General features: G+C 43.4%; 1 protein-coding gene across 3 annotated transcripts in view; it reads right to left on the reverse strand.

The window, feature by feature from the left end:
- The window catches only part of LOC116998503 (unconventional myosin-X-like), an 89,531-nt gene that overhangs the window by 34,863 nt on the left and 30,426 nt on the right, over window positions 1-24,242 (reverse strand). For 2 of the 3 annotated variants that reach the window (XM_033064199.1, XM_033064200.2), the window contains 13 exons: window positions 22,970-23,073; window positions 21,549-21,678; window positions 20,618-20,736; window positions 16,912-17,058; window positions 16,114-16,214; window positions 14,191-14,257; window positions 13,646-13,738; window positions 9,961-10,029; window positions 9,026-9,108; window positions 7,390-7,498; window positions 6,616-6,696; window positions 5,599-5,723; window positions 4,683-4,797 (listed from right to left, as the gene is read on the reverse strand). In XM_033064199.1, coding sequence (XP_032920090.1) covers window positions 4,683-4,797; window positions 5,599-5,723; window positions 6,616-6,696; window positions 7,390-7,498; window positions 9,026-9,108; window positions 9,961-10,029; window positions 13,646-13,738; window positions 14,191-14,257; window positions 16,114-16,214; window positions 16,912-17,058; window positions 20,618-20,736; window positions 21,549-21,678; window positions 22,970-23,073 — 1,343 coding nt within the window. Of the gene's footprint in view, window positions 1-4,682; window positions 4,798-5,598; window positions 5,724-6,615; window positions 6,697-7,389; window positions 7,499-9,025; window positions 9,109-9,960; window positions 10,030-13,645; window positions 13,739-14,190; window positions 14,258-16,113; window positions 16,215-16,911; window positions 17,059-19,690; window positions 19,792-20,617; window positions 20,737-21,548; window positions 21,679-22,969; window positions 23,074-24,242 lie in introns of those variants that run through there. The other variant, XM_033064201.1, reaches the window with a different exon arrangement.

Here is a 24,242-nt window from a genome sequence, read left to right on the forward strand (position 1 = left end):
AAGCTGGTAAGATATGTCCATACAAGCTGCAGTCACAGCAGCAAGTGCCATATGGCCATGCTCGTGTGACCTCCTGCCTGGCATTGGATAAATCCCTGCCAGGGCCAGCAGCAGAACCGGCTGCACTAGGGAAGTGCAGCCCCACTTTTTAAAGCTCTGCCATGTATGCAGGATGTGAACTGATATTCATTAATCTGCAGAACTCAGAACCACATTAATCAGCAGAAACTCCTTACAAATGTACTGGATCCATGAGAGGCCAGAGATTTTGAAGAGTCATTTAGTCCAGTGCTCTGCACAAACTCTCCCCTTTATGTCTCTCTCTACCTTCCCCTCCATCACTGCTTTTGGCCTCATCCCTCAAGGCTCTTCCTTTCCCCTGCAATGACCATTGTGTACTGACACCTCTCCCTGAGTTAGTACCCATTGCCAGTGGCTTTCCTGGACTTGAATTTCTCCTGGGGAGCAGTTTCCATTAAGAAATGAGCTGTTTTGTAATGACTAAGTAACCATGGGTAGCCTGAAAAGAAGCTTCATTATCAAGGTACTGCCAACCATGAAGCTGGCATCCTTCCCTGCAAGTTGTACATCCACTCCCTCTGTCAACTCAACAATCTTTTAAAGATTTCTCTGAGGCAGGGATTGCTCTTTCCATTACATTCCAGAACCAAGCAGCGGTCACCCATTTCAAGAATGCAACCAGCAAAACACTGTCTCGGTCCATTATCTTCATCAAATTGCAAAAATACTCAGGCCATCAGTATTTCCCTAGCAAGCACAGTCTTTGCTGAGCCAGGCCAGTTAAGGCGGGGAAACTTCAGGGCATGCAGAGTTCCATGAGACTCAAGCCTAATCCTATAGGATTATAGGATCTATATATGCTTGAGAGAGGGTTTAATCTCAAAAAGACATAAGAATATCTAGTTATAAACTACTGGCATTTTAAAGCTTTGGAGGTTTTTTAGACGCCACTAGATGACAAAGAAGAATAACATGCATTTCAAGTCCAGAAGTATTTTTGATGCTTTGCGGAAATAAACTGGAAAGTGGCTGTTTCTTTGTCATTACTCATAGTCAATTTCTGAAAACATGAGATCATTTTCATCTGAGAAAAGAATGATTGAACAAAACATACAAGGTTATGTCTATCATTCTGCTCATACTAGACACTGGCCATGTTTCAAACCACAGTGTATCACTACAGTGTTCCTCACACAACCTCAAAGCCTGCATGCACCATCAGTGTGACAGTGAACATGTTAAGGTTTCACAAACATCAGCAGACACAAATGTAACTGCTTGGGCACCCATGTGTTCATAAGTGGGATCATATGATTCTTGGGGACAGCACTGGGAAAAGCAGGAAGTGGGTCACTGTGACCTGGATGCAGGGTACAGCAACCTCCTCCTTCAAACAGGCCCTGCAAACCAGCAGGTTGAAATGTGGAATTTAATGCCTTCAAATAGCAAAGTGTACTGTGTTAAACCACTGTAGGAAATCTGTGTTGTGGGTATGGGCAAGTATGGCAGAAGGCCCAGGTGCACTGAAGAAAGGGTCATGAAAGCTGCTGCTCCATCCCAGCACATCCCCAGTGAAGGCAACAGCACCTTAGCACAATCTCTTTCATCATCATACTGCTTGTTTGCATCCAAGCCCTCAACTCTGCCATACCACCAGATAAAACCTGCATTGCATACATTAATACCTCTTATAAACATTAATTTGACAATTGCCAGCACAGCAGCTGCTCTATTCTTAATGAAAAACACAAAGATCATCCTGCCCTTCCTCCTCCGTTTCCTTTCCCAAGCTTCACAATTCCCTGCACTAATTCACAGAGTCTTTTCCTTCCTCCTCCAAACAATTGCTAGGGATATAATTATCCTTCTATTCATCTTGCAGGAAGTATTCCCCCTTCTATAAGCCTTGCTCTTCACCCACCCCTTATACTTCTTCCTAGGTTACATCCCCATGGGCTTGTCACACCTTTCTCAGTAGCTACTCCTGAGCAAGCTTAGTTCTGGGAACACCAACCTGAGTACCCAGAGCTGCACCTGTAGCAGCAGAAGTGGCAGTAAGGCCATGCAGGGGACTTCCTTTTCAAGACAATGACCTATGCTCTGTTCCCCCTGGCTGGTAGCTTCACTTCATCTTTACCTGAAAGACTCTGGAAAAAATAAGGCTCTTTTCTCCATCCACCCAAGTATTCCAGGCCTGTGTTACCTAGCACCTGCTAGGTGAAACATGAATGCAGACAAAGCAGTGTGTAATCCAAGGCACAACAGCTGGATCCAGACAGCAGGGAGGATACTACCAGGAAGCACCACTGCTCTGCAAGGCCTCGCCTTGGCATCTGCTTTCCTAGGGACAGGCTTTCTGGAGGCACTGTCACAAAGCTGAGTTGCAAAGTGGTCTCCAAGGGAGGAATGAAATGGCTTTGCATGGGAAAGAATGCCAGGCAACTCATTTGAAGAAAGAAATGGCAGGGTAATACACCTTGGAATGATAGCACCTGGGAGCAGCCAGGGGCTGGCCCAGCCATTCAGCATGGCAGCAAGTGTGAAACATGCCAGGACAGCCTTGGAGTGATCCATTCCTTCAACAAATAGAACTGCTCCCCTCCACCAGAACACATATCTCTAATACAAACCATGCCCAATAGAAAGCAACTTCTACAACCAAACAAGATGGCTCAACTGCTTCCCAGCGCCAGTGAATTTCCCTTCTCAGGCATAAAGAATACACAGATTGCCTCTCTTAATAATTTCTTTCTTTCCACAATATTCAGATTCACAGCAACCAGCATCCAAGCAGAGAGATTGCAGTTTACCAAAATGCCACATACAGCTCTTCGGTCAAGTTTTAGTTTACAGGACACAATCATTAAAAAATAAATACATTAGAGTATATCCAGAGTTTTGACAAAATGCACACACATTTTCTTTGCCACAATTACCACCCATATAGGTTTTTTTCCAAATAATTTGTGCAGGTCAAGGAGTGAGTGAAAACAGACAGATGGACTGAGTACTTCATTATGCACAATGGGGACTGAAGAGAAGAGGGACCTGTAGCTTCCAGGGGCTCAAAGTAGCCTGGATTTCCTGCATGTTGTTAGTCTGCTGTAGGCCCTGGACTCCAGCTGTATAGCTTATAAATTTTTGTACTCTAAAAGGTGAGCATGTGCATGTGAGTTTGGTCCTCCATCCTTCCACCCTTGCTGTAGTGCAGCATTCTTCCATCTGTTGTCATGCTAGGAAGAAAGTTCAAACTCTCTGTTTACCAGCTCTAAACACCATTTTCTAAAGCTTTCCAGACAGCTCTGCAACACACACACTCTCCACATAGCCTTTAACACTAAAATGCTGGGAGACTGGCAGTCACCCAAGCAATGTGGATTATCCAGGGACAGGAATGACCAAAATGGTTCCTGGTTCCTGGTGGTTCCTGGTTCCTGGAGACTCCTGATTCCAAAATCAAAGGCAGGGAACACTTTAATCACAGATCAGAAATACAGCTGAATTATAAAATCTTCTTTCTGGAACATCAGTGGAGGCATGGGGAGAAAGAACCCAAAACAACCAAACTCCAGAATAATACATGTCCTTCCCACAGCAATGGCCAGTGGCTTCCTTGATTGCCGCATAGAGCTCATAGCCCAGACTATTAACTGGACTACCACCAGTCCTCAAGGAAGAGGAGAGACAGATCTTGCTCTAATAAATATTTTAGTCTCTCCATTTATTGAGAAATAGTTGTTCAAAGCAACAAATGTCATTATCTGATCTCCTGGACAAATTAAATGTGCATGTTCACTGGAATCACTTCTGGTTTCATTGTGGCACTGGAAATATTCTGAAGTACTTTTCTGAAGGCTTAAGGGCAAAAAATTGCAAGAAGTTCCTTTGATGTACCACCATCTGCTCTAGATACAGACTGCATACCCACTATTGAGAAATGCTGTCTGCATTGGACACCATCCATCTTGGAATATTCTTTGAAGAATTTACTGGAATATGTGGAAAGTTGTGATAGAGACAGCTTCACACTCACAGATTTCTATAGCAATATACCTCAAAATGCTCACATCTATTTCTGCATGAAAATCCAGACTATTCCAGGCAAGAGAGAAGTGTTAAACATTCACTAAAACAGAAGCAAGATCTGAATTACGCAAGTGGGCAGAAGCATTTGGATACCTCTTCACAGAAAACGTATGCTAGCATCTGGGCAAGATGCAAAAGCATCATCTGAGCTTCCCCAATAGAAAGCTGTCATACATCTGGTGATGTAGCTATTCACAGCTTAGATATATACCAAGATTCAGCTCACTGCCTCAGGCAAGAATTTCAGTTAGTCAAGCAGAGTGAAATACCTGGCACAAGAGGCAAGAGTTAATGGCACGCATTACAATTACATAACATGAGACCCATGCTCGTTCCCCTTGAGTCTTTAAATTGGATCAGACACAAAAAAAATCTATCTGGCTTGGTCAATTAGAAGTTTAGATAAAATTTTAAAAAACTGTCTACATAATATGGAAATACTTGAGTTGCTGCAGGTCAGTGGCATAGGCCAGTGTTTGAAAGGATCGTGACTGCAGTGCTTGCAATGTGACCCGATGCAATCACGTCCCCTGCAGCTGAGCAAAGCCACACCCTTCCCCACACTGATGAAGTACCTTGGTTTTACCCAACTGCCATTCTTTCTTGCTGCTGTCATAGGTCTGAAGAAAGCCTGCACATACAGCTTTGCTGTTGTCTGAGAGGCTTGGACCCTTCACAAGCATCTTGTACCTAAGAACAAAACAGAATTTCATCAGATTACAGATGACTGTAACTGCCCACTCCCTCTCTCTTCCCAATCTTTTAATTCCAATTATCTTCCTCCCATTAGTCCTTCTTCCTCTGGGACCTTCCTTCTTCATGTTTGCTTTCCAATTTGGAAATTTCCATCCCCCTGACTTTATCTGTTCCTTTCACAGTGGCAATTATTGTTGCAATCCCACTAAAAGAATACAAACTCAACCGCTTTTTTCAGTAAAGAACAACTGTCTTTTTGAAACATGTGCTTTCATCAGACACAAGTTATTTTGTCCAGTATAGGGGTGGCATTTAGTGCTCCAAGAGACAAAGGAAGCAATGTTTGGTGTCCCTTCTAGCCTTAAACTTCAAAAAATCCTTTTGATGTAGCTCACTCAAAGAAATAATCACTCCTTCCAATATTAATCATCAACTATACTGTCCATTAGAATTTTCTTCAACTGCCTAAAGGTTTTAAGCATGGTATTTTCCTTTTACATATTATGACCAGCTGGGTTTCACAGCATCACACAAGCAAATCTGTGGCAAAGCTACCAAGGAAAAAAAAAGACAAAGAAAAAATGACCATCTGGCTATTTTTCCATTCTGACTTTTAGCCTAAAGGCAAGTCTCCAAAAGGCCTCCCAGATCAATCTATGATATGAGCATTAAGATCATGGTTAGAAAAACATCCCACATATGATCCCCATCAGAAGAAGCAGCTAGAGAGGGAACAGTCATATAGAATTCTATACTTTGGGGCTGTTCAGCATAAAATACAAAGGCAACAATTACCTGCTGAGAAAGTCCTGGAAAAGGCGCCGTACAGGGAAACCTGCTCTCCGAACTTTCACTGTCTCCAGCATCCCCGAGTACCGGAGCTGGTTTAGCACCACATCTGGATTAAAGAGGTTCGGCGCCTAAATAACGATCCAGAATCAAAACCAAATAAGCGAGGTGGTCACAGGCTGTGTATCTGTTTCAATGCATACTTGGGCATGTCAGGTAAAAAGGGGAAAGCAAACTCACAACACTGCATAGTGCAGGATAAGGGACAAAGAGAATTGGGCTGAATCTGGAAGAAAACAAACAATTTCCCGACTGCACTCATAGTCCAACTGTGGTAGGAAAGCAAAGATAAAATGTCTGAACACCTACAGAGTGCAGAACCCTAAGTCAGTTCACCTTGCAGTCTCTCTTTTCAGTTAAACTGGACACAAACTACAGAATTCTTTTCTGGCATAAATCCTAAGCAGCTTGTCCTCTGCCATATCATTCAAAACATGCAAAGAAAGGGATCAGTTCAGAGCTCCCCACCCAATCTAGTCAGCAGCACGTCCTCCTGCCACAGCTCACAGTACAAGCAAGAGCCAGCCTGTCCCTAAGCACTGTGACTTGCTCGTGATGTGTCCACCTCCACTGCTTCAGAGCCAGAGATCTGCAGGAGACAGTGCCTACTGCACAAACCCTTCATAACAGAACTGATTGCTCTACAGGCACTATAAACAGGAGTGATTGCTCCTTCTACCACAGCTCTGGACTCTGCACAAGCCTGGTTAATCCTCCAGGCTTCGTGAGCACTGGAGAGGTGGGAATGGCTCTATAATCTCATATTCAGCATTGCAGCCTTTCCATCTGATTACCAGGAGTAGCATGTGGTTTTTCTCAACTGTAAAATAACTACAATAAAAAGGGAAGGCAGGGAGGAACTGCTCTTATCCTCAGTTTGAGGCACCTGTTAGGCATTTGTGTAAGGGCATGCCTATGCAGGCCTGTGTCACATGCACACGCATGGTTTGGAGACAGACCTACCTTTTCTGTATTTGGTTTGATGCAGCGGATGAAAAATGGGTTGGAAGTACTAAGCGTGGCCATCAGGGAATGGAGAGAATCCTAAGCAAGAGAGATCCAAAGGATCAGTCACTGCAGAAGGGAAAGGGGCTACATTTGATGCAATAAGATCTTCATGCAGCCCTCCCATTCCTAATGTCCTTTGACTCTGCCTACCATAATTTCAATAACCCATGGAATTCCTTCTTGTCCAAGACATACCCACACGGTTTACTCTTAGGATTATTTATATGGCCATCCTTGTTCTTGGAGCTGTATAGCTTTTGTGAGTTAATTTTACAAGTCTCTCAAACTTTACATATAGGAAAACAAAACAGTGAAATGAACAGAAGGTCTGCAGACAATCTAAGTGTGAGATTCACACTTGCAAGGTCCTCCTTGCAATAAGGTTTTATTGGAATTGTCCACTATACCTGTAAAAATGTAGCCTAAAAGGACACGTACACTTAGCTGAAATACCCAACTAAGATGAAAGATCAAAGAAGCTCAAGAACTTCATATACTCAGCAAAGTGGTCTTTTCCTCTGCCACCCTGCTCAGTCTTATCTTCTCGCATTTTATACCAGACAGAAATCCTTGGGGCAGTGGCACTGTCTTTTTTTAGCACTGCAACATTCCTGCACATTTTCAGTGCTGGACACAAAACAAGGATGAATGACTCCTCTTGGCTGCAGGCTTTGCTTTACCCATCTGCTCCTCCCCAGAAGCCTGCTGCTCTCTTGGAAAACATCATACCCTGAACTGGGAACTGACAGTCGGTCTGCGCCTCTGGGTGCCCATCTTCAGTGTCTCTTCACTGCAACGACTGCAGACTCTTTCAAAAAGGTCATAGATGAAGTCCAGCCTAAGGCAGAAGAAAAGAATTAAAGAATACGCAAGACACCTACCACCTGTGAGAAGATGGTTCTTACTGTCAGCTACTGCCCTGTCCCGTTGTGAAACACCTCATTTTTATACCGGCTGTGCCAGAGTGGTTGCAAGAAGCAGTTCAGCAGGGCACTTCAGTGAGGAAATTAATACTTCCCCTGTGGCTGCCCAGATCCCGTGGGCTGCCCTGTATGCCACACTCAGCTGCAAAGCCTGAAGCCCCATCTCACACTTTCAAGCAGGATATTACACAGAGGAAAATCTCCATTCTGCACTGGCTAGGACACCTCCCTTGAGCAAGCAATGTCCCCAGGCAAAACTACCTTGGAGGTATGCCAGCTGGACTGGCATTGTCATGCCTCCCAGACCAGCTCTCATGATTACCCCCCATGACATGATCATGAAATTGGAAGCCCAGCTCTTCTGTGGCCAGAGGAGTTCTAGAGCTGCCCTCTAATGCAGGTCAGTTCTGGTGAATCTTCCACCATTTTGCCACTCCTGAGACATTGGTGTTGGTTCTTAGGAAGCTGCACAAAGCTCTTCAGAGCTGCTTGTGCCAGTTTATTGTCATAGCTGCTTCTGGTTCAGCTTCCCTTCTGGAATGCGGAAAAAGCCCAAGTCCTTCTATTATGCTGGACAATAACAACCACAATTCTGGCCTCAAGCCTCATGTAAAATGTTCCCCAGATGCCACTGTCCAAGTAAGACAACTATGAGCTGCTTATAGTGTTGGCTCCCTCAGGTTATTTCAAAACTTCTCAGTGCACACTCTGCAGCAGCTTCAGAGAAGATGCAGTTCTGAAACACTCTCATCAGGCTGGAGCCCAAAGGCAATACACAGACTGTAGTAAGAGGCACATGGTGGAGTTGCTGCTCAAAGACTCGCAGGATCCTCTGTTATTAAACACCTCCCTCCTACTAGGCCCCACTGCTGTTTCCCAGATCTTGCTCAAGATCAAAATTAGCTCATTTCTCTAAGGCCATGTTGCAGCTCTGGGATATAACATTAGGGCCCATGCCCAGTCCCACAGCAACAGCTCAGCCTGGCTCAAGATAAGATGATTTCCACTAACAAGCAGGCTGGAAAACAAGCAGCCTCTGTACAAAGGCTGGCAACTGACAGCATGGCAAAGAGCATTGACTCATTCAGGGAAAACTTTGCCATTGTTGGTATAGGGAGGTAAGAGGAAAAAGGAAAAGGAAAGGGGGAAGGGAAGGGGGAAAGGGAAAGGAGGAGGGGAAAAAAACAAATTGCCTGGAGGGACATCTGTCATGCTGTTAAAGCTCTTTTTAAAACTAGGTCAACATGAGTCCTGATTAAATCTGTGCCTCATCTGACTTCTCCAGCTCTCCCTTCTTCTATCAGGACACTTCAGCATAAAGAGAAGAATGATTAAGAATGATGCCTGATGCTCTGGCAAAAGCAACTGCTTCCCTTGGTCTGGTTCATTACATGGATGTGGCTCAGTTGTGCCCAACAGATGTGGCCTCCTGACAAGCATACCTGCTGTCTTTCAGCATGTTTAAAATGTCATCACGAAAGGTGTCTCGGTTCTTCTCCAGAAAGCCTCTCACATCATACAGCACCTGCAACACAGTCACAGCCACTAGAGCAGCCGTACAGATCATTAAGCCCTTCCACATTTACATGCCAAGGTACAAGGCCTCCAGCAGAGCTACACACTAACCCTGCCGGCATGTGCCAAGATCTGAATTTCTGGGGTCAAAGAGCTACAGAGTTCTGCAGTTACTGGCAGGAAAGTGGATTTTAGCCATCAGTTAAAAACACAAAAAAACTGTCAAAAACAAGAGCCAAGTGAAACAGCTGCAAAGATCTCCTGGCAGGAGAGGGTGTGTGTGGAAATCCTCTGCAGGTGTGAGGTGCTCTGTTCACTTCAGGAGAGTGAAGAGAATGGCCACCCAGTGCCCCAACTTCCCAGCCACAAGTGCTCAGATTATTTTGGGAGGAGGTTAGCCCTTCTTTAACGTGCAGGTGTCCTCCCTTGACACACCCTCATCTGCTTTGTATCTCTTCACAACAAAGAGCAACATTTAACCTTGAAGGCTCAGGAACCTTTTCCTTTTTGCAACAGGTATTCAGCCTTTCCTCCTCCTCCTCCTCAAAAGTCAAATTTTCCTAGGGACTTTTCCTGAGTTTTGTTGGTTTGTGAATGTCCAAGAAAAGATAACACGAATAACAGAAGGAGTTTATCCCTCAAACAAAAATTACTTGAGAAACTCAAACATCCAAGCTGGAGAATATAGTACTGGTGAGTGACACGCTATTTTAAGTCCATCACACTCACTGTGCTCTGGTACGGGACATTAACTGTGTAGAAACACACAGTTCAGAGACATTCTTGGTGTTTGGAATCCAGAACTGAGGACCTCAAGTCCAGAATATACCAAGCATTTCACAAACACATCATGAACACCTACCTCCCCTGCATAATGTTTTATGCCAAACTGATGGTCTGTCACCCGAGGCTTCACATAATAGGGGTTGCTCTGAAATGAAAGACAAAGAAATTGTCTTATAATGCTGGTATAAAAATAAATAGTCAGTCAGGAAGTCTGCCATGACTATGACAAGGCTGGGATGGGCAAGGACCTTTGCTCTTGCAGAGCCCGACCACATCTGCTGCAGCCACCTGCAGCTCCATTACAAATATGTTACTCAAATTTAAGGTGGAAATATCCAGCCCTTCAAGGCATTTCTCATGTGAGCAAGGCTTGCAGAATCAAGGCTGCGAAGGCATGCCATGGATGAAATGTTAATTCTTGTGTGTCTGACACCTGAGGAGACTGAGCTCCACACAAACCATGTGGTGCAGGACACAGGATCAGGATGCAGGGAAGATGGCAGCTTTGCATAACACCTCCACACCTTTTCTTCATCAAAGGAAATAACATACCAATTTCCTGTCTTCCTCCATATTTTATCTTTCCTTGCACTTCTCTTCCCCTACATTCAGTATTCAGTTTTCCTTTCTCTTTTTCCTCTCTCATTTTCCCCCTCCTTTCTCTGTTCTGTGAAAACCATTTTAACTATTCAAGAGCAGCCACACTGCTCTAGACCAATGATCTATCCAGCTAAATATTCTAACATGGGCTATGTAAGGTAGAGTGCAAACAAAGCAAGTAAATCATACTTTCATCCTAACATTCCCTCAAACTCTAATTATTTCTATGAGGCCTGCCTAACTAGTAACTCCAAATGGATTTCTCTTTGAAATACTTGCTCATTCCACTTGAGCCCATGCAGACTTCTTGCATCTGGAGAGTCCTTTCACAGGGGGCTCTCAACCAACTATCCAGGAAACTAGAGCTATTGGATTTAAGCCTGGCTTTCATTAGTGCCATTAATTTTCTACAGGCCATGTGTGAGTTTTAAACCCATCACACCCACCCAAGCTGTCTTGTCTCCAGCCTGCAGGTCCCTTCAACACAGTTTTCTGTAGCACTGAAGCTGTCCCAGACCTGCTGTTACCAGTTCTGACAGAAGCCCTCCTTGAGTGGAGGGGTCCTGTGGTGTACGTGGTTCAAAGTGAAGGTGATCTCCTGACTGTACAATGCCATAACAATGTTTTCTGCTTTTACTGTTTCCTGGGAGCTTTTACTAACTCTTTTGGGGATTTTTATTACTGCTAAGCCTTGTGCTGGTGTTTCTATGGAACTCCATCACAGCCTCTGTTTGGGTCTCACTCCTCAAGAGCAGCAGCCAGTTTAGGGGCCATCATTTCAAAGGTGAAATGGGACTGTTTTCCTTCAGACACAGCATTTTACATTTATCTACACTGCTTTTAATTTTCATTTTCACTTTACAACACAGTCTCATGAGGCCCCTCTCAGACCAGCCTTGCCCTGTGAGTCAGCAGAAAACCTCAGTGCTTGTAGGAGACAGTGTCTTACAGCCCTCCTGTCATTGAGGTAACTGGGCATTCACATCTGTGAATTCACACAATTGTGAGATCAGAACTACAGGCCTATAGTTGCTACAATATCTTCTAAAAATTAGTATAATTGCCCACCTTCTCAGACAAAAATACTCAGAAAATTTTAAGTAACATGTTGCACGATGCTGTTTGTAATTCAGCTCTTTCATCTTCAAGATATTTTAGCAGTATTTAGCAGGTGGACAGCTTCTGATGCTGATAATTTGTTAGTGCTACTGAAAATTCTTTCATGCTTTTTTTCCTTTTCCCATTGATCCCATTTCATTGTTCTTCCCCTCATACAGTCATCTTTTTCCAACCACAAACTTCCACCCCAAATATGACTGCTACTGGATTTCTCATGTGGATTGGCATCCTGCTTTCCTCTCCCTCTCTTCCAAGCCCTTATATTTCACCCATGCTTACAACACTTTTGGGTCCTTCTTCTATCTTCCCTATTGCTCCTCTCTCCAGTTGTTTCAGAGGTCATATTCTCTTAAATTCCTTAAATTTTCTTAAATTATGCTTTTCCTCCTTAAGACTACAACATTCCACAGAAAATACAGAGAAGAGGGCTTGTTCTCATCAGGCTTCCCAGCAATTCTGGCTGGATGTCTTCCAGTGCTCTTCCAGCCAGCACTAGAGACTTTAACTGCTATAAAAAATGCTTTTGTCTTCAGCAAATGCAAATCCTAGAGCACTCTCCACTGTTCCTCCCTGCACTTATAACTCAGCCTCTTCCATCCCTTGCAAGGGCTCCACATTAACTGCTATTGCCTCAAAGCAGACAGAGGTGACACTATGAACAGCTTAATGAAAAGGCTACTCAATGCACAGAAATCACCAAAATAGCAACCAAAATGTAGTGGGGCATAAAGGAATGCAAAATAATACTGGCAGTCTCATGCTGCTTTACAATAAACCACAGGTACCTTCTTACCAAGGGAACTGCATTCTGGTCTGATTATTTATCTCAGAAAAGAATAGAGAAAAAAATATGTAGACAAATTCAGAAACGAACAGCAGAAAGAGGAGCTTTGGAATGTCTCCATTTGGAGACAAACTGAAGAGTTTGGAACATTTGAGAAAGAAAATTCATAACAAGTGATACATTAAAAATATTCATTAGTTCTATGTTAAGAAATACCAACAACAATTTTAAAAAAAGAATCAGGCATTCTCACATTTCTTGATCTATAAGACCAGGCAAAGCCACAGCAGACTAAACTGAAGGCCGTGATTTAAGCCTAAAGAAAGTAAATATTTCCTTAAACTGTAAGTAGCCAACATAAAGTCATTGCTATTGCTTCTAACTTGAAGTTATGAGTATTACTAGCAGAGTTACAATGCAAATATGAAAAATGAGAATATCGGCATCTATGCCAATTTTTTAAAATTCAGATCAAGGATACAGATTTGTATGTTTTCAGGCTTGGATGAAGCCTGAATTAGAAGACTAGAAATGTATTAGCTGACAATGTTCTTACTAAAGTAGTTAATTATTCTGTAAGTCCATGCTACAGGCTTTAATTTGCTTTGTTTTCAGTCTATTTACTATTTAGAACAAAGTGTTGGCTGTAGCAGAGACAGGGTAAGGGATTGCTACAGTGATCTCGGTGGGGTTTCTGTGTCCCCAGGACAGCTCTCTGACCTGCACGAAAAAGCCGTTCCACTACTGTGTCCAGAGCACAAGAAAGAGGATGAAAGAATTTAATTAATTAGGAACAATAAGAGAGCTTTCATTAAAAGTCATGAGGCAAAAGCTATCCCCAGCCCCAGGAGACAGATTTGACATGCTCTGGAGCAGACTGCTGTGAGTCAGCTGGCAGGACAAACCCACACACACTGTGCAGCCACATCCTGTGCCTGGGGTGCTGCCTCATGTCCCTCGCAGACCAGCAGAACCTGACTCCATCCCATGCTGCAAATTCAAACCTCCTCTGCCTGCAGCCTGTGGAATGCACTCCCCCTCTGCTCTAATGTGCACAGGAGACCATTCTCAGGTTGCTTTACATATTACTGTGGTTCAGTGCTGCCCTATTAAACACTCGCAGGGTCAGGCCTAAGGCATTTTAAATTTCCTGCACAAAGCACATATTTTACATCAACAAAACCTTCACTTTAGGTTTTGAAATGCTGATGGGGCTAACATACTGATCATTTGCCTGCCAGGTTATTTTCTTACTTACCATATGCTGGCTGTGAAGTTTTTCCAGAAGGGTGTTGTCTGTGCCTTTGGGGAATCGACTCTCTTCATTCACCAAAGCCAGTAGACCTAGTTTCTACAGCCAAACAAGAGACAGGCTTTTACAGTCAGCAAAAGCTTTAACTACACAGCACCAAGCCAAGAACTGGAGATCTGAACAGACCATTGAGCAATAACCCTTGAGTTATACCCAGCAAAACTCAAACTGAAAGCAGAATTCTGGACAGTTAATGCATTCAGCAAACAGAACATAAGGGGAGATTATTTATAAAAAACTCACATTAAGGTTTTACTTGAATGCTAATCGCTGGCTAAAACGATGACACCCTTCCTAAGCTTACTCTCAACAATAAGATCTTCTTTCTTGAGCTGAGACTATGGGTAGAAGAGCTCATATTTTTGCTAGGTCACTGTGGGAAGAGGACCTAAACAATTATCTGCTTTTAATACCAGGAAATGCCAGGGAAGATCTCAAGACAATCAGCAGTCCCCTCTGATCCCTAGAAACTGCCACAGGTAACTGCTTACCTTCTCAATAAGGTCCAGGCACTCTGCATTATCCATCCAGTCAATGGCTTCCCAGTTTATCCCTTCCCTGATAATCAAGAACAAATAGAACAAAGTTGTGAAATGAAAGATCTAATGTCCTCAGGTGTAGGAGAGCAGAAGCAACTGAGCCTGGCAGCTGTCCCAGGACTCAAGGTGATTTGCAGGAATTAAGCTTTGCCACGGCTGAGGAAAAAGAATAGAGGACAGCTATTGCACTGCTAACAGAAGGAGATGGAAATAAGAGACAGCCTTTTGTATCCATACCAGTGACTTAGACTGATGCTTTTCTTATAGTCATTGAGCAGGTTTCACATGAATTTTAAGACTGTGCTCTTTTTGTGGGCATCAGCCCACACAGTGGTGATGATGGACAGTTTGCTACACAGCTTCAAGACTCAGCTGCTGACCCACCAATCTGGAAAGCAGGCCTTAATCACATCTGCCAGAAGACGGAACCACAGTTCACAGGTCCACCAGGAGAAGAGACTGGAGAGAGTTTTCAGGGAGAGTTTTGAAGAGGATGACACAGAAAAGCTTTGGCCTGACGTGCAGGGAGGTTGCAGGGTGGCCCTGCGTATTTCAGAACAGGAACTGATGTAGGTGCAGTAGTGCAATAATGTGCTTTGAAAATCACCCATGACGTTCTGTAAATCTGCTGAATGTGTTTTTCCCCCTCACCATCTACTTACACTTCCATAATGCAGGATATGTCTGTTTCCAGAATTCAGAGAAGTCTAGAATTCAGTTAAGAATGCAAGGAAGACTAGAGGTTATGTGTGAAGCCATTTAGTGACATTCTGATACCAACACCTTTCAGGTGGAGATTAACATTTTGAAGATAGTGGAGCTGTTGCCTCCAAATGCTTCAGCCCAGGTTCAAAGCATCAAAATGAGATACATGAATCTACTAACTAAGCCTGAGGAAGCAGAGCTTATATGATGAAAGATGAGTTTTAGGTACATTGCCTTAGAATAATTTGATACGTAGCCAATAAAGAAATCCTCTCATTCCTTCCAAAGTTTAGGCAGAGAACTTAAACTTCTGTGCAACCATCAGGAAAGAATCATTTGTTATGATGGTACCATTTTTAATACAAGATTCCTGCAATGGTGGAACTGGCCTGAGAAGTGAGCACATAAATAGCCTTGCAATTTTGTAATCTTTAGAATTTAATGAATTGCCTATTCAACTGTCTCCCTTTACAAGGCTGCTCTCATTTGCCCTCACTGACCCTACTCAATTCCTTCATTCACAAACATAAAGGCTTCTGTTTCAGAGCAACAACTCAAGTATTTGTCTAGCAGCCTTCTCTAGAAGCAGAAATACTCTAGAACATCACAGGTACTTCACAAAATACAATCCAATATGAAGCCCACAGAAGAGGAAAAAGCTGTGCAGAAAGCCCCAAGCTCAGGAAACAGCCTGATAAAAATTTTGATGAGGAAAAGACTCCTTTTCACAGTACAGGAATCTCTAGGACAGAAAGAGCTGTCAGATATCTCTAATTGTCTATCTTTAGGGAATTTTCTTTTTGCACACCAAGATTCCATCTGCATTACACTACCACTGCCATAGGTAAATCATTACCAAAGTCAGTAATACACCCAGTGACCGTGTACTGTAATGGGTTAAAGCCCAGGAACTTTCCATTCAGCTGAGAGACAGAAGGAAATCTGGAGTTTCTAAACACTAGAATGGAGAATGCTTTTTCCTGGAGACAAGTGACTTATGCTGGCAAAGCACATGGACAATGCTTAACAAGACACAACCATGATCAACGTGGCATTAAGGCCCAGCTGTCACTCCTGGTTCAGTGGTAGGCACTGAGCAGCACAGGAGGAATTATGTCCTTCCTCCTACTACTCATGAAAGCAGTGGGGCCCCACTCCACTGTTTGTCACCTGTTGTACTCCAGCTGCTCCAAGGAGAAGATGTGTTTGTTGAAATATTCCTGGAGTTTCTCATTTGCATAGTTAATGTTAAACTGCTCAAAACGATTCACCTGCAAGAAAAAACATTTATAAAATTTTACATTCTTGTTCCTGAACCCTAAAAGAATCTATACAAGTAACAGGGAAGGTGCCAGGCCTGGAGTAAAGCCAGAGAACATGGTGGTGTCAGGTGGATATGAGGAGGAGTATGGAGAGGTCCAATAGAACAGCTTTTATAGCCCATGCAAGGTTAATTCAGTAAATCTAATTCATAGTAAAGCATGCTAAAGGCAATTATGTTACTGAAAGAAAGAAATAAATCCCCTAACTGATAGATCACTAGACTTTCTCTTCTGTGAAATACCTGAGCAGTCACTCTATGACTGTTAAACATACATCCCACATCAGCTGCAGTGAGAAGCATTACATTCAGGATTCTCCACACAATGCAAAACAGATGTAAACAAACCATCTACATGTAAGACTTGATATTTGTTTCACATACAAATCAAAAATTCAGTATTATCTATCACAGCTGATCTGCTTAGGGCCTGTATCACAAGCAGACCTTGAAAATCAGTCTATATGAATATGGCTGGCAGAAACAGGCAGCTAAATATATCTTTCTGCTTTCAGGGGAAAGGGGCAGGGTAGAAATTCCAAAATGCTCTATGCTATCCTTATCAGGATGCAAACCCACCAAAGTTTCTTCCAATATGCATCAACATCTCCAAAACCAACCCACTCCACAAAAAACAAAATCCTGACCTGAAAGTTCTCGAAGCCAAAGATATCCAGGATGCCCACAGACTTAAAGTTTTCCTTGCCTTTGATCTTTGTATTAATCTTGCTAATGAGCCATGAAAAACACTGGGAATAGAGTGCCATAGAGAGGGAGTCCCTGGAGTCAGCTGCCTGTAAATACAGAGAGGAAAAATGAGTCACAAAGAGATGAGAAGGCATAAGGGCCACACGAATCTCTAGGGGACTTCAGGTTCCTCCACTCCTCTTCAGGTTTCTCAGCTCTGTACTGGCTGTGTAGGGTAGAGTATTTATTTGCAACAAGTTTTCAAACAGCCGGGTCACACATAGATAAACCATAATCTTTGGGTAACTGCGCTTGAGAGGGTGAATGAAGTAACAAAATCAGTGACACTTTTTGGAACAAGTGCTGGGACAGGGAAGGTGGCAAAATACCTCACAACTCAGCCCAGGGCAGTAATTTGTATCATCTGAGCCAAAATCAGCAGTGACAGGCAAGGTATCTCGGTTCAGTACTCCTAGAGGAGCTGTCAAGTGGGTGTCTGCTCAGTTTTCAAAAACTGGTAGGGCAGGATTTAATAGAATGTTCTGTCACCAAGTTACCCTCAAAAATTCCCTGTCCAAAGCACTCCTGCAAACAGCATGATCCTACTGGAATCCAGTTAGGCTGGCCAACAGCCAGGACACATGGCTTGAAACTTTCCTGCAGTTGACCCAACATCCCATGCAGATATCGTAACCAAGTGTCATATGTGGAAAAAATAACTTAAATTTCAATCACTAACAGGCAGTAGATAATTGGGTGTATGTAAGCACATGGATGAACATCCAAAATCAAACTTTTGGTATCTCAAGCAAAAGCCTGCTACCTGATAGCTGCACAAGGAACAGACTGGTTGCATATTTTGATAACACTTGGACAAACAAAAGCGGCACACCTTAAACCTCCAATTAATAAAGAGACATGAGACAGAACCACAGGTTTGGAGTCTGATCATGTGCTGCTCTTCTGCACATACACTACTTAGAATGGGAAACCAGAGGTTAGGGTTCTGGAAAGAAGGTAAAAAATAAGGGTCCCTAACAAGAAGACATGATCTCAGAGGACAGAAAAAGGAGCCAGGAGAGAAGATGGCAAAGACCATGGCTGGAAGAAAGATGCTGGAAGTGGGGAAAGATCCGGGAGATTGGAGACATGGAGATAAATGTCAAGGCATGCCCAAGGACCTTGGCTGGTAGTACCTGAGACTGATAACTGCAGCTGCACAGTATGAACCAGAGAACCTTTTGCCCAACCCTCCTGGACAAGCTCCACTTGTCTAAACTCCCAACTGGGAAAAGAAGTTGACATCTAGAGAATTCCAGAGAACGCAATGCTGAGGGGTGAGCGAGCCAGTACATTAAATAATCAAGCAGGGTGAAAGCTGCAATCTTGTCATTTCATAAATAAACCACAGTAAATAGATGACAGATTATTTTCCCGGTCTTTCCTGTGACACCAGCAGGGCAGTTCCTTCAGCAGCCCAGACCAGCAATGACAGCTTCTAAATGCACCCTTGCCCCCTTTAGTTTTACAACCCTAAATAACATGAGCTCTTTGCTAATGGCACAGGCCAACTTCTTTCTGATCCTTTCCAGTGTCTCACAAACTTCTGAGGCCCAGCCTGCTAGATCCTCCTTTTCACCCAACCATACTGGTCTTTTCCTCCTTTCTCTCCCTAGGTACTATTTCCTCTTCAGCAACTCAGTGTTGACACAGAATAAACTCCCTTCTCCACAGAAAAGAACATTTCAAAGCATGGCCACACATGCCTTTTCTGGATATTTCTTCTCTCCATCAGATGATTTGCCTTATTGGTTGGGACTGATGCCCTCAAGGTCATGCCTCTGTAGTATATCTGGCTACACAGTAAGCTGGACACATATTCCAGGAACAGGATCTCCCCATCCAGCTGTAAGCAAAGACAGTTTCCCCACAATATGGCTCAAATGAGATTCTGAAAGGTGCCTTTCATCCTCCCAGCTTTACCTGCCTTCAGGCCAGTTCATCCATTCAGCCCACTGAAATGTCAAAGCTCAGATGGGTAATGAGCCCATTACATAATGAGAAACCCCCAGCAGTTCTGTCCCCACCACAAGTGGGAATGGGTGGGTGCAGCACTTGGGCTCAGGCAGGAACAGTCTTTACAGGCCCAGGCTCACCTAGTGAAGAAGGCTAAATGGCAGCATCCACTCGCTATCACAATTTTCTTGTGGCATTGGTACTTCACTGGGCTGGAAGCAGTAAGTGTGGGGTTCAATACACACACGTCAGGAATAGCTATACCATCAGGGAAAGCTCTGTTCAGGGAGACTGTAAATCCTGCAGCTGCATACCATTGCTGGGGACTGCATGAAGTGCCTCTGGTATTATCTGTTATCCAACCTTCCACACTGCTAGAGAAAGATGCAGCTTTTTTAGAACAGACAGCTGAGAGGAAAACTGTGGTGCAGAATACTGGGGACATCTACCACAGACTACAGGCTCAAAAATAATTTTCACACAATTTCACTGCAAAGAAAGGTCACAGACTATGCAAAAAAAGGAGACCATTTCTTAAAGGCAAAGCTTAGTTTGTGACATATTAGCAGGTGTGTCCACAGCAAGAAAATAAGCAACTACTCTACCATAATGAGCACTGCTGAGACTTAAGCTTGAACACAGTGCCCAGTTAGGGGCACTCCACTCCTTAAAAGATGTGGGAAAACAGAGACAGAAGACAAAGAGATTTAGAAAATTACTTACAAGGAAGCACTGAAGGAACTGGATTGTTTAGCTTAGAAAAGAGAACACCACATGAAAAACTTCACAGAAGCCAAAGCTTGTAAGGTGGACAGCTGGGATGTCAAAGGTAATCTAAATATGAGGAAAATCTTTTCAACTCCAGACTCCACTGCAGCTAAAGCAGGATACTTAAAGATGCTGTGAAATTCCTTCCATGGGAAATCTGAAGGAAAGTTAGACAGACATCCATCAGAGAGAGTCTAGCAACTCTGGCTTCTCTGCCAATGCAGGCGTTGGATTGATAACCCTCTGCAGTCTGTGCCAGCACATGACTTCCATTACAGATGTTCATTTTGCTACAACATGATGCCTTTTCCATCCTAGTAATAGTACTCCTTGTCTTCCAGTGTCTTGCATTTTATTAATGACAGAGGATTTTCTACAGTTATCTGTGCGTGGACCTAAAACACCAAGAGTGCCCTCAAGTGATCAGCAACACCACAAGAGCTACATATCAGTTTATTCCACTTCCTTTGTGGTTGTATGGATCCAGAAAGAAGCTGCTGTGGGCTAACAGCCTAACATCTGCCAGAAGTGTTGTGGGAACTGTGTGCCAGCTTTTACTTCCCACTAAACACAGCGTAACCTGGGAGTTCTGCAGGTTAAAGCATGCACATGTGCAATCTGATGCACCTTCTGCATGACACAAGTATGACCAGTTCCTGGTGAGTGAAGGTGACTTAAAACCAGTATTGTGCACTGGCATTTGCAAGTGAAATCCCCTGTAAGGCCTGAAAAGCAGAGTCAACACTGGGACCTGAGCTACCAATAAGGGCAAAATAGCTGAGGAAATGGGAGACCCTAGGCTCGAATGGGTGACACAGGAGGAAGACTCAGGGCCTGGAAATGCAGAAGTGGCAAAGTGAAAGCGTACACTAGGACACTTACCTGCTCCACAGTGAGAGGGGAGCTGATCTCTTCCCCACGCAGAATCATGGACCTCTGTGTCAGTACTTCCGAAAGCTGAAAGGTGTCTAAGCCCAGGAGCTCACTGGCAACATTCAGCACTAAAAGGAAGACACACTTTTTTCTCCTGCATGGACATCACTCATAGGGATATTTTTGCAGCTTGGTGAGAAAATCCCAGGGATTTCTACAAAGCAAGTGACTAAATCCCAGCACAAAACACACTCCCCCTTATCTGATTCTCTTGGGCATACCCAAGGCTGCAGGCTCACATACCCATTATGGACCACAGTCAGACACTCATGTCAGTCAGTCTTCCTGCTGACAACAGGAAGGACAAAACCCTATGTAAAACTCAGCACCAGCAAAATACTGCATGAGAAGATATGTTTTTGTAAAAGTACAATGCTGCAGTCTGACCATGGGATTGTCGAACTTGGACTTTAAGAACTGAGGCAATTAAGACTTGATGCACTTGTAATACATATTTATTGCTTCTGTTTTGGGACTCACTTTGCAGACCAGCTCAGATTAGATAAGTGTAATAGAGTGCACACTAGCAACTGCTTCAAATGAAGACGGGGGGAAATCTCTAGCAGGTAGCTTTTGTCTCAAACTCCCTCCTGATCCTATTTCTTCCATTTCTTTCAATGCAAAGGCAAAACTGTGAGGCTGTGGACTCAGTCTGAAAATATCCAGGAGCACAAATGGATTACAGGGCCACAGACCAACTACTGATACCTTGGAGCCATGCATCCTGTGGCAATGCTTTTGTATGGTTGAACTACAGGGAACCTGCCAGTGAAGGTACCACAGACCAGCATAACAGAGGTAAAAAAGAAAAGGGAGAGGGCTTTACTGGGGGCCTCATGAGGTTCTGCATGGTCCACCAAGCTGCTAGGGTCCTACTTACCTGCTTTTGTTGTAACCTGTGCCCCACCAGCTGTCATGAATTCAATGTTTCCCAAATGAAGTGTGCCAGAAAGAAGTTTGAAGATGTCTCTGATTTCTTCAGTGCTGAAGTCAACCACCTTCATGGCAGTCTATGCAAAACCAAACAGCTAATGTTAGCTGTGTGTACAGCCAAATGCAATGCAACCACCACAGCCAGGTCCAGTGTGTGCAAAATGTAAAACTCAGAATTAAAGTCACCATGAGTACAAATGAAACAGGTGCCTCTCTGAGCTATACATTTGTCAATGATCTTTACTGTTTCCCATTCTCTCCTACATTTACTGTATTGCCAGCTAAGGCAGGTGGGCATTTGCCCCATCCTCAGGTTGGACTTTGCTGCCACCATTGACAGTCTGTCACAGGAAGAACATGTTTGTGCCTGTGTGAGGAAATCCTACCCTGGCAGCACAGGTTACAGATGTTACTGGATGGCTTCCACATCCTCGCTTATTTTCTCCCCTGAAGACGGATCCATGTAAGACACTTAATTTACTCTGATCCACATAACCCCCTTAATTCATTCTTAGTGTAGTAGATTTATGCAGCAAGATTTAAAACCAGGCTTTCAGCATTAACTGCTAGATGGTTGGAAAGAGATTATCAGATAATAAGGAAGTATGGCACATTCCCTCTTAGTGCCTGCATGTGAGCCAGAGTTCTTGGGGCATAAATTGGCTTGGAGAGGTAGGACATAGTCTCCATGCATTCACTCTGTCAGTGGGGCACTCTGGGGTTCTAGTTCCCTTCTTTCCTCCAGCATTTCTTCTGCTGAAGAATAAATGCCATATTGCCATTGAAACTTCTGCTGTGCAGGTGTTTCCTTCCCTTAAATCACACCTAACCAGGAGCTACTGAAATCCTAAGCTAACTGCTCATCTTGCCTATCTGGTTTCACCTACATTATTAAAGCCTTCAGGCCAACAAGCATTTATCAAATAAAACATGAATTTGCACATTCATCCTGCTAATCCCTTAAGCTCTGATAAACAGGTGTCTGTTGAATCTCTGCAGTATTTCAGAATAGGTGATTTGCACAGGTGATATAACTTTACTGGAATATTTCTGGAGAACAGTACCTTCAGACCAAACTGTTCCCCTTCTAACGGTCAGTATGAGGTTTCCTGAATCAGGCTATCTAGAAGGCTCCTATGAACCATTATGGGGTGGGGTTCTGCTCCCCCAAATTCTCTATCATTCTGAATCACTATTCATACTGACAGTTTCTCAAATTTCCCCATTTTTTGAGTCTTGTTTTAGCTGAGTTTAGGACTTGTTGAACACCAAATTTTGGCTAAAGGCAAATCAGATCTAGGCCATGCAGCATGTTTAGTCTATGAGACTATGCCCAGAAGTTCAGGAGGAGTTAGTTCATGGACTCACCATGACCTTACTGAACATCTCTACATCATTCAGGTTCTCATCAGTCACACAGCCAGACTGGTTCAAGTAGCGATAGGTCTCTGGCTCACAGAGGGAGAGGCTCTCTGCAACAGAGGAAAAAGAGGCAAGGGAGAGACAACAATTTATTTAGCAACCAGTCTTTTAATCCATAGAAGAGGAGGGTGTGCTGTAACAAAGCTTGCAGATGGTATGCGAAATTATTTAGAACAGTCAAAGCCCAAGCTGCAGAGCCTCAGAAGAATCTCTCAATAGTGAATTGACTCAAGGAAAAAAAAAATAATTCTAGCTCCAAAAGCGTCAGAAAAAGTCTTAACAATATACATATGGTAATGTCCTCTAAATTAGATATCATCACTTGACACAGAGTTCAGAGAGTCACAGTCAGATTTCTGATGACATTAAGTGCTAAGCAGCAGTTAAAAACTGAACATAGGTCACAAAACTAAATGCAAAACCAGAATTAGGTCTCTGTATATCTGTTGTGAAACAGCAACCACATTGTAAACACTATCTGCAGATTTGATCCCCCATTTTGAAAAGAACGTAGGAGAACTAAAAGATCAATGGAGAAAGGAGGCAAGGATGATCAAGAACCAAAACCACATTACAGATGGGGAGGTGAAGCAGCTTGGGACACCAGCTTGGAGAAGTAGATGGGGAGGAATAGCATAGATCTGCTGAAGAAAAGAATCTGTTTTGCATGTTTTCTCTAAGCAATTGATAACAACCATGATCCCCACTATCTTGCTTTGCTTTAGATTGATCTCTAAATCAACCTAAGTAGCCATTCCAGCACCTACCCTCTAAAACTGAAATCTTACTCCCTTCTATTCTGTCAGGCCCAAATCTTCCATCTGATTATCCTAACACACAGAGAACAAAAGCATTAAGAAATTCCCAAGACCCTCAAACCAGAGTACAACTGTAACATGTTCCTGCCTGCGTCCTCCAGAAATGCCATCAGTGTTCAGCAATGCCTGGGACAGATACACACAGATGTTGTTAGGGGGATGCTGCACTACAAAGAGGATTCATCCACAGGCTGCAGCTGCCACTTTCTCTGTGTGCACTCTTCCAGACCCAAGTCTTCCTTCCCCAAGTACAGAGCTATAAACCCTTCGTTCAAACACAAGACATGTTCTGGTTCCAGTACTTCTACTAATCTCTGGTCTTTGTAATTCTTCTCTCTACTATTACCTAGAATGAAGATTTGTTCTAAAAATATGTCTATCAGTCCATCTTTTTAACTCCT

Source organism: Catharus ustulatus, chromosome 7, assembly GCF_009819885.2.
Source record: "Catharus ustulatus isolate bCatUst1 chromosome 7, bCatUst1.pri.v2, whole genome shotgun sequence".
In the NCBI taxonomy this organism is placed as follows: domain Eukaryota; kingdom Metazoa; phylum Chordata; class Aves; order Passeriformes; family Turdidae; genus Catharus; species Catharus ustulatus.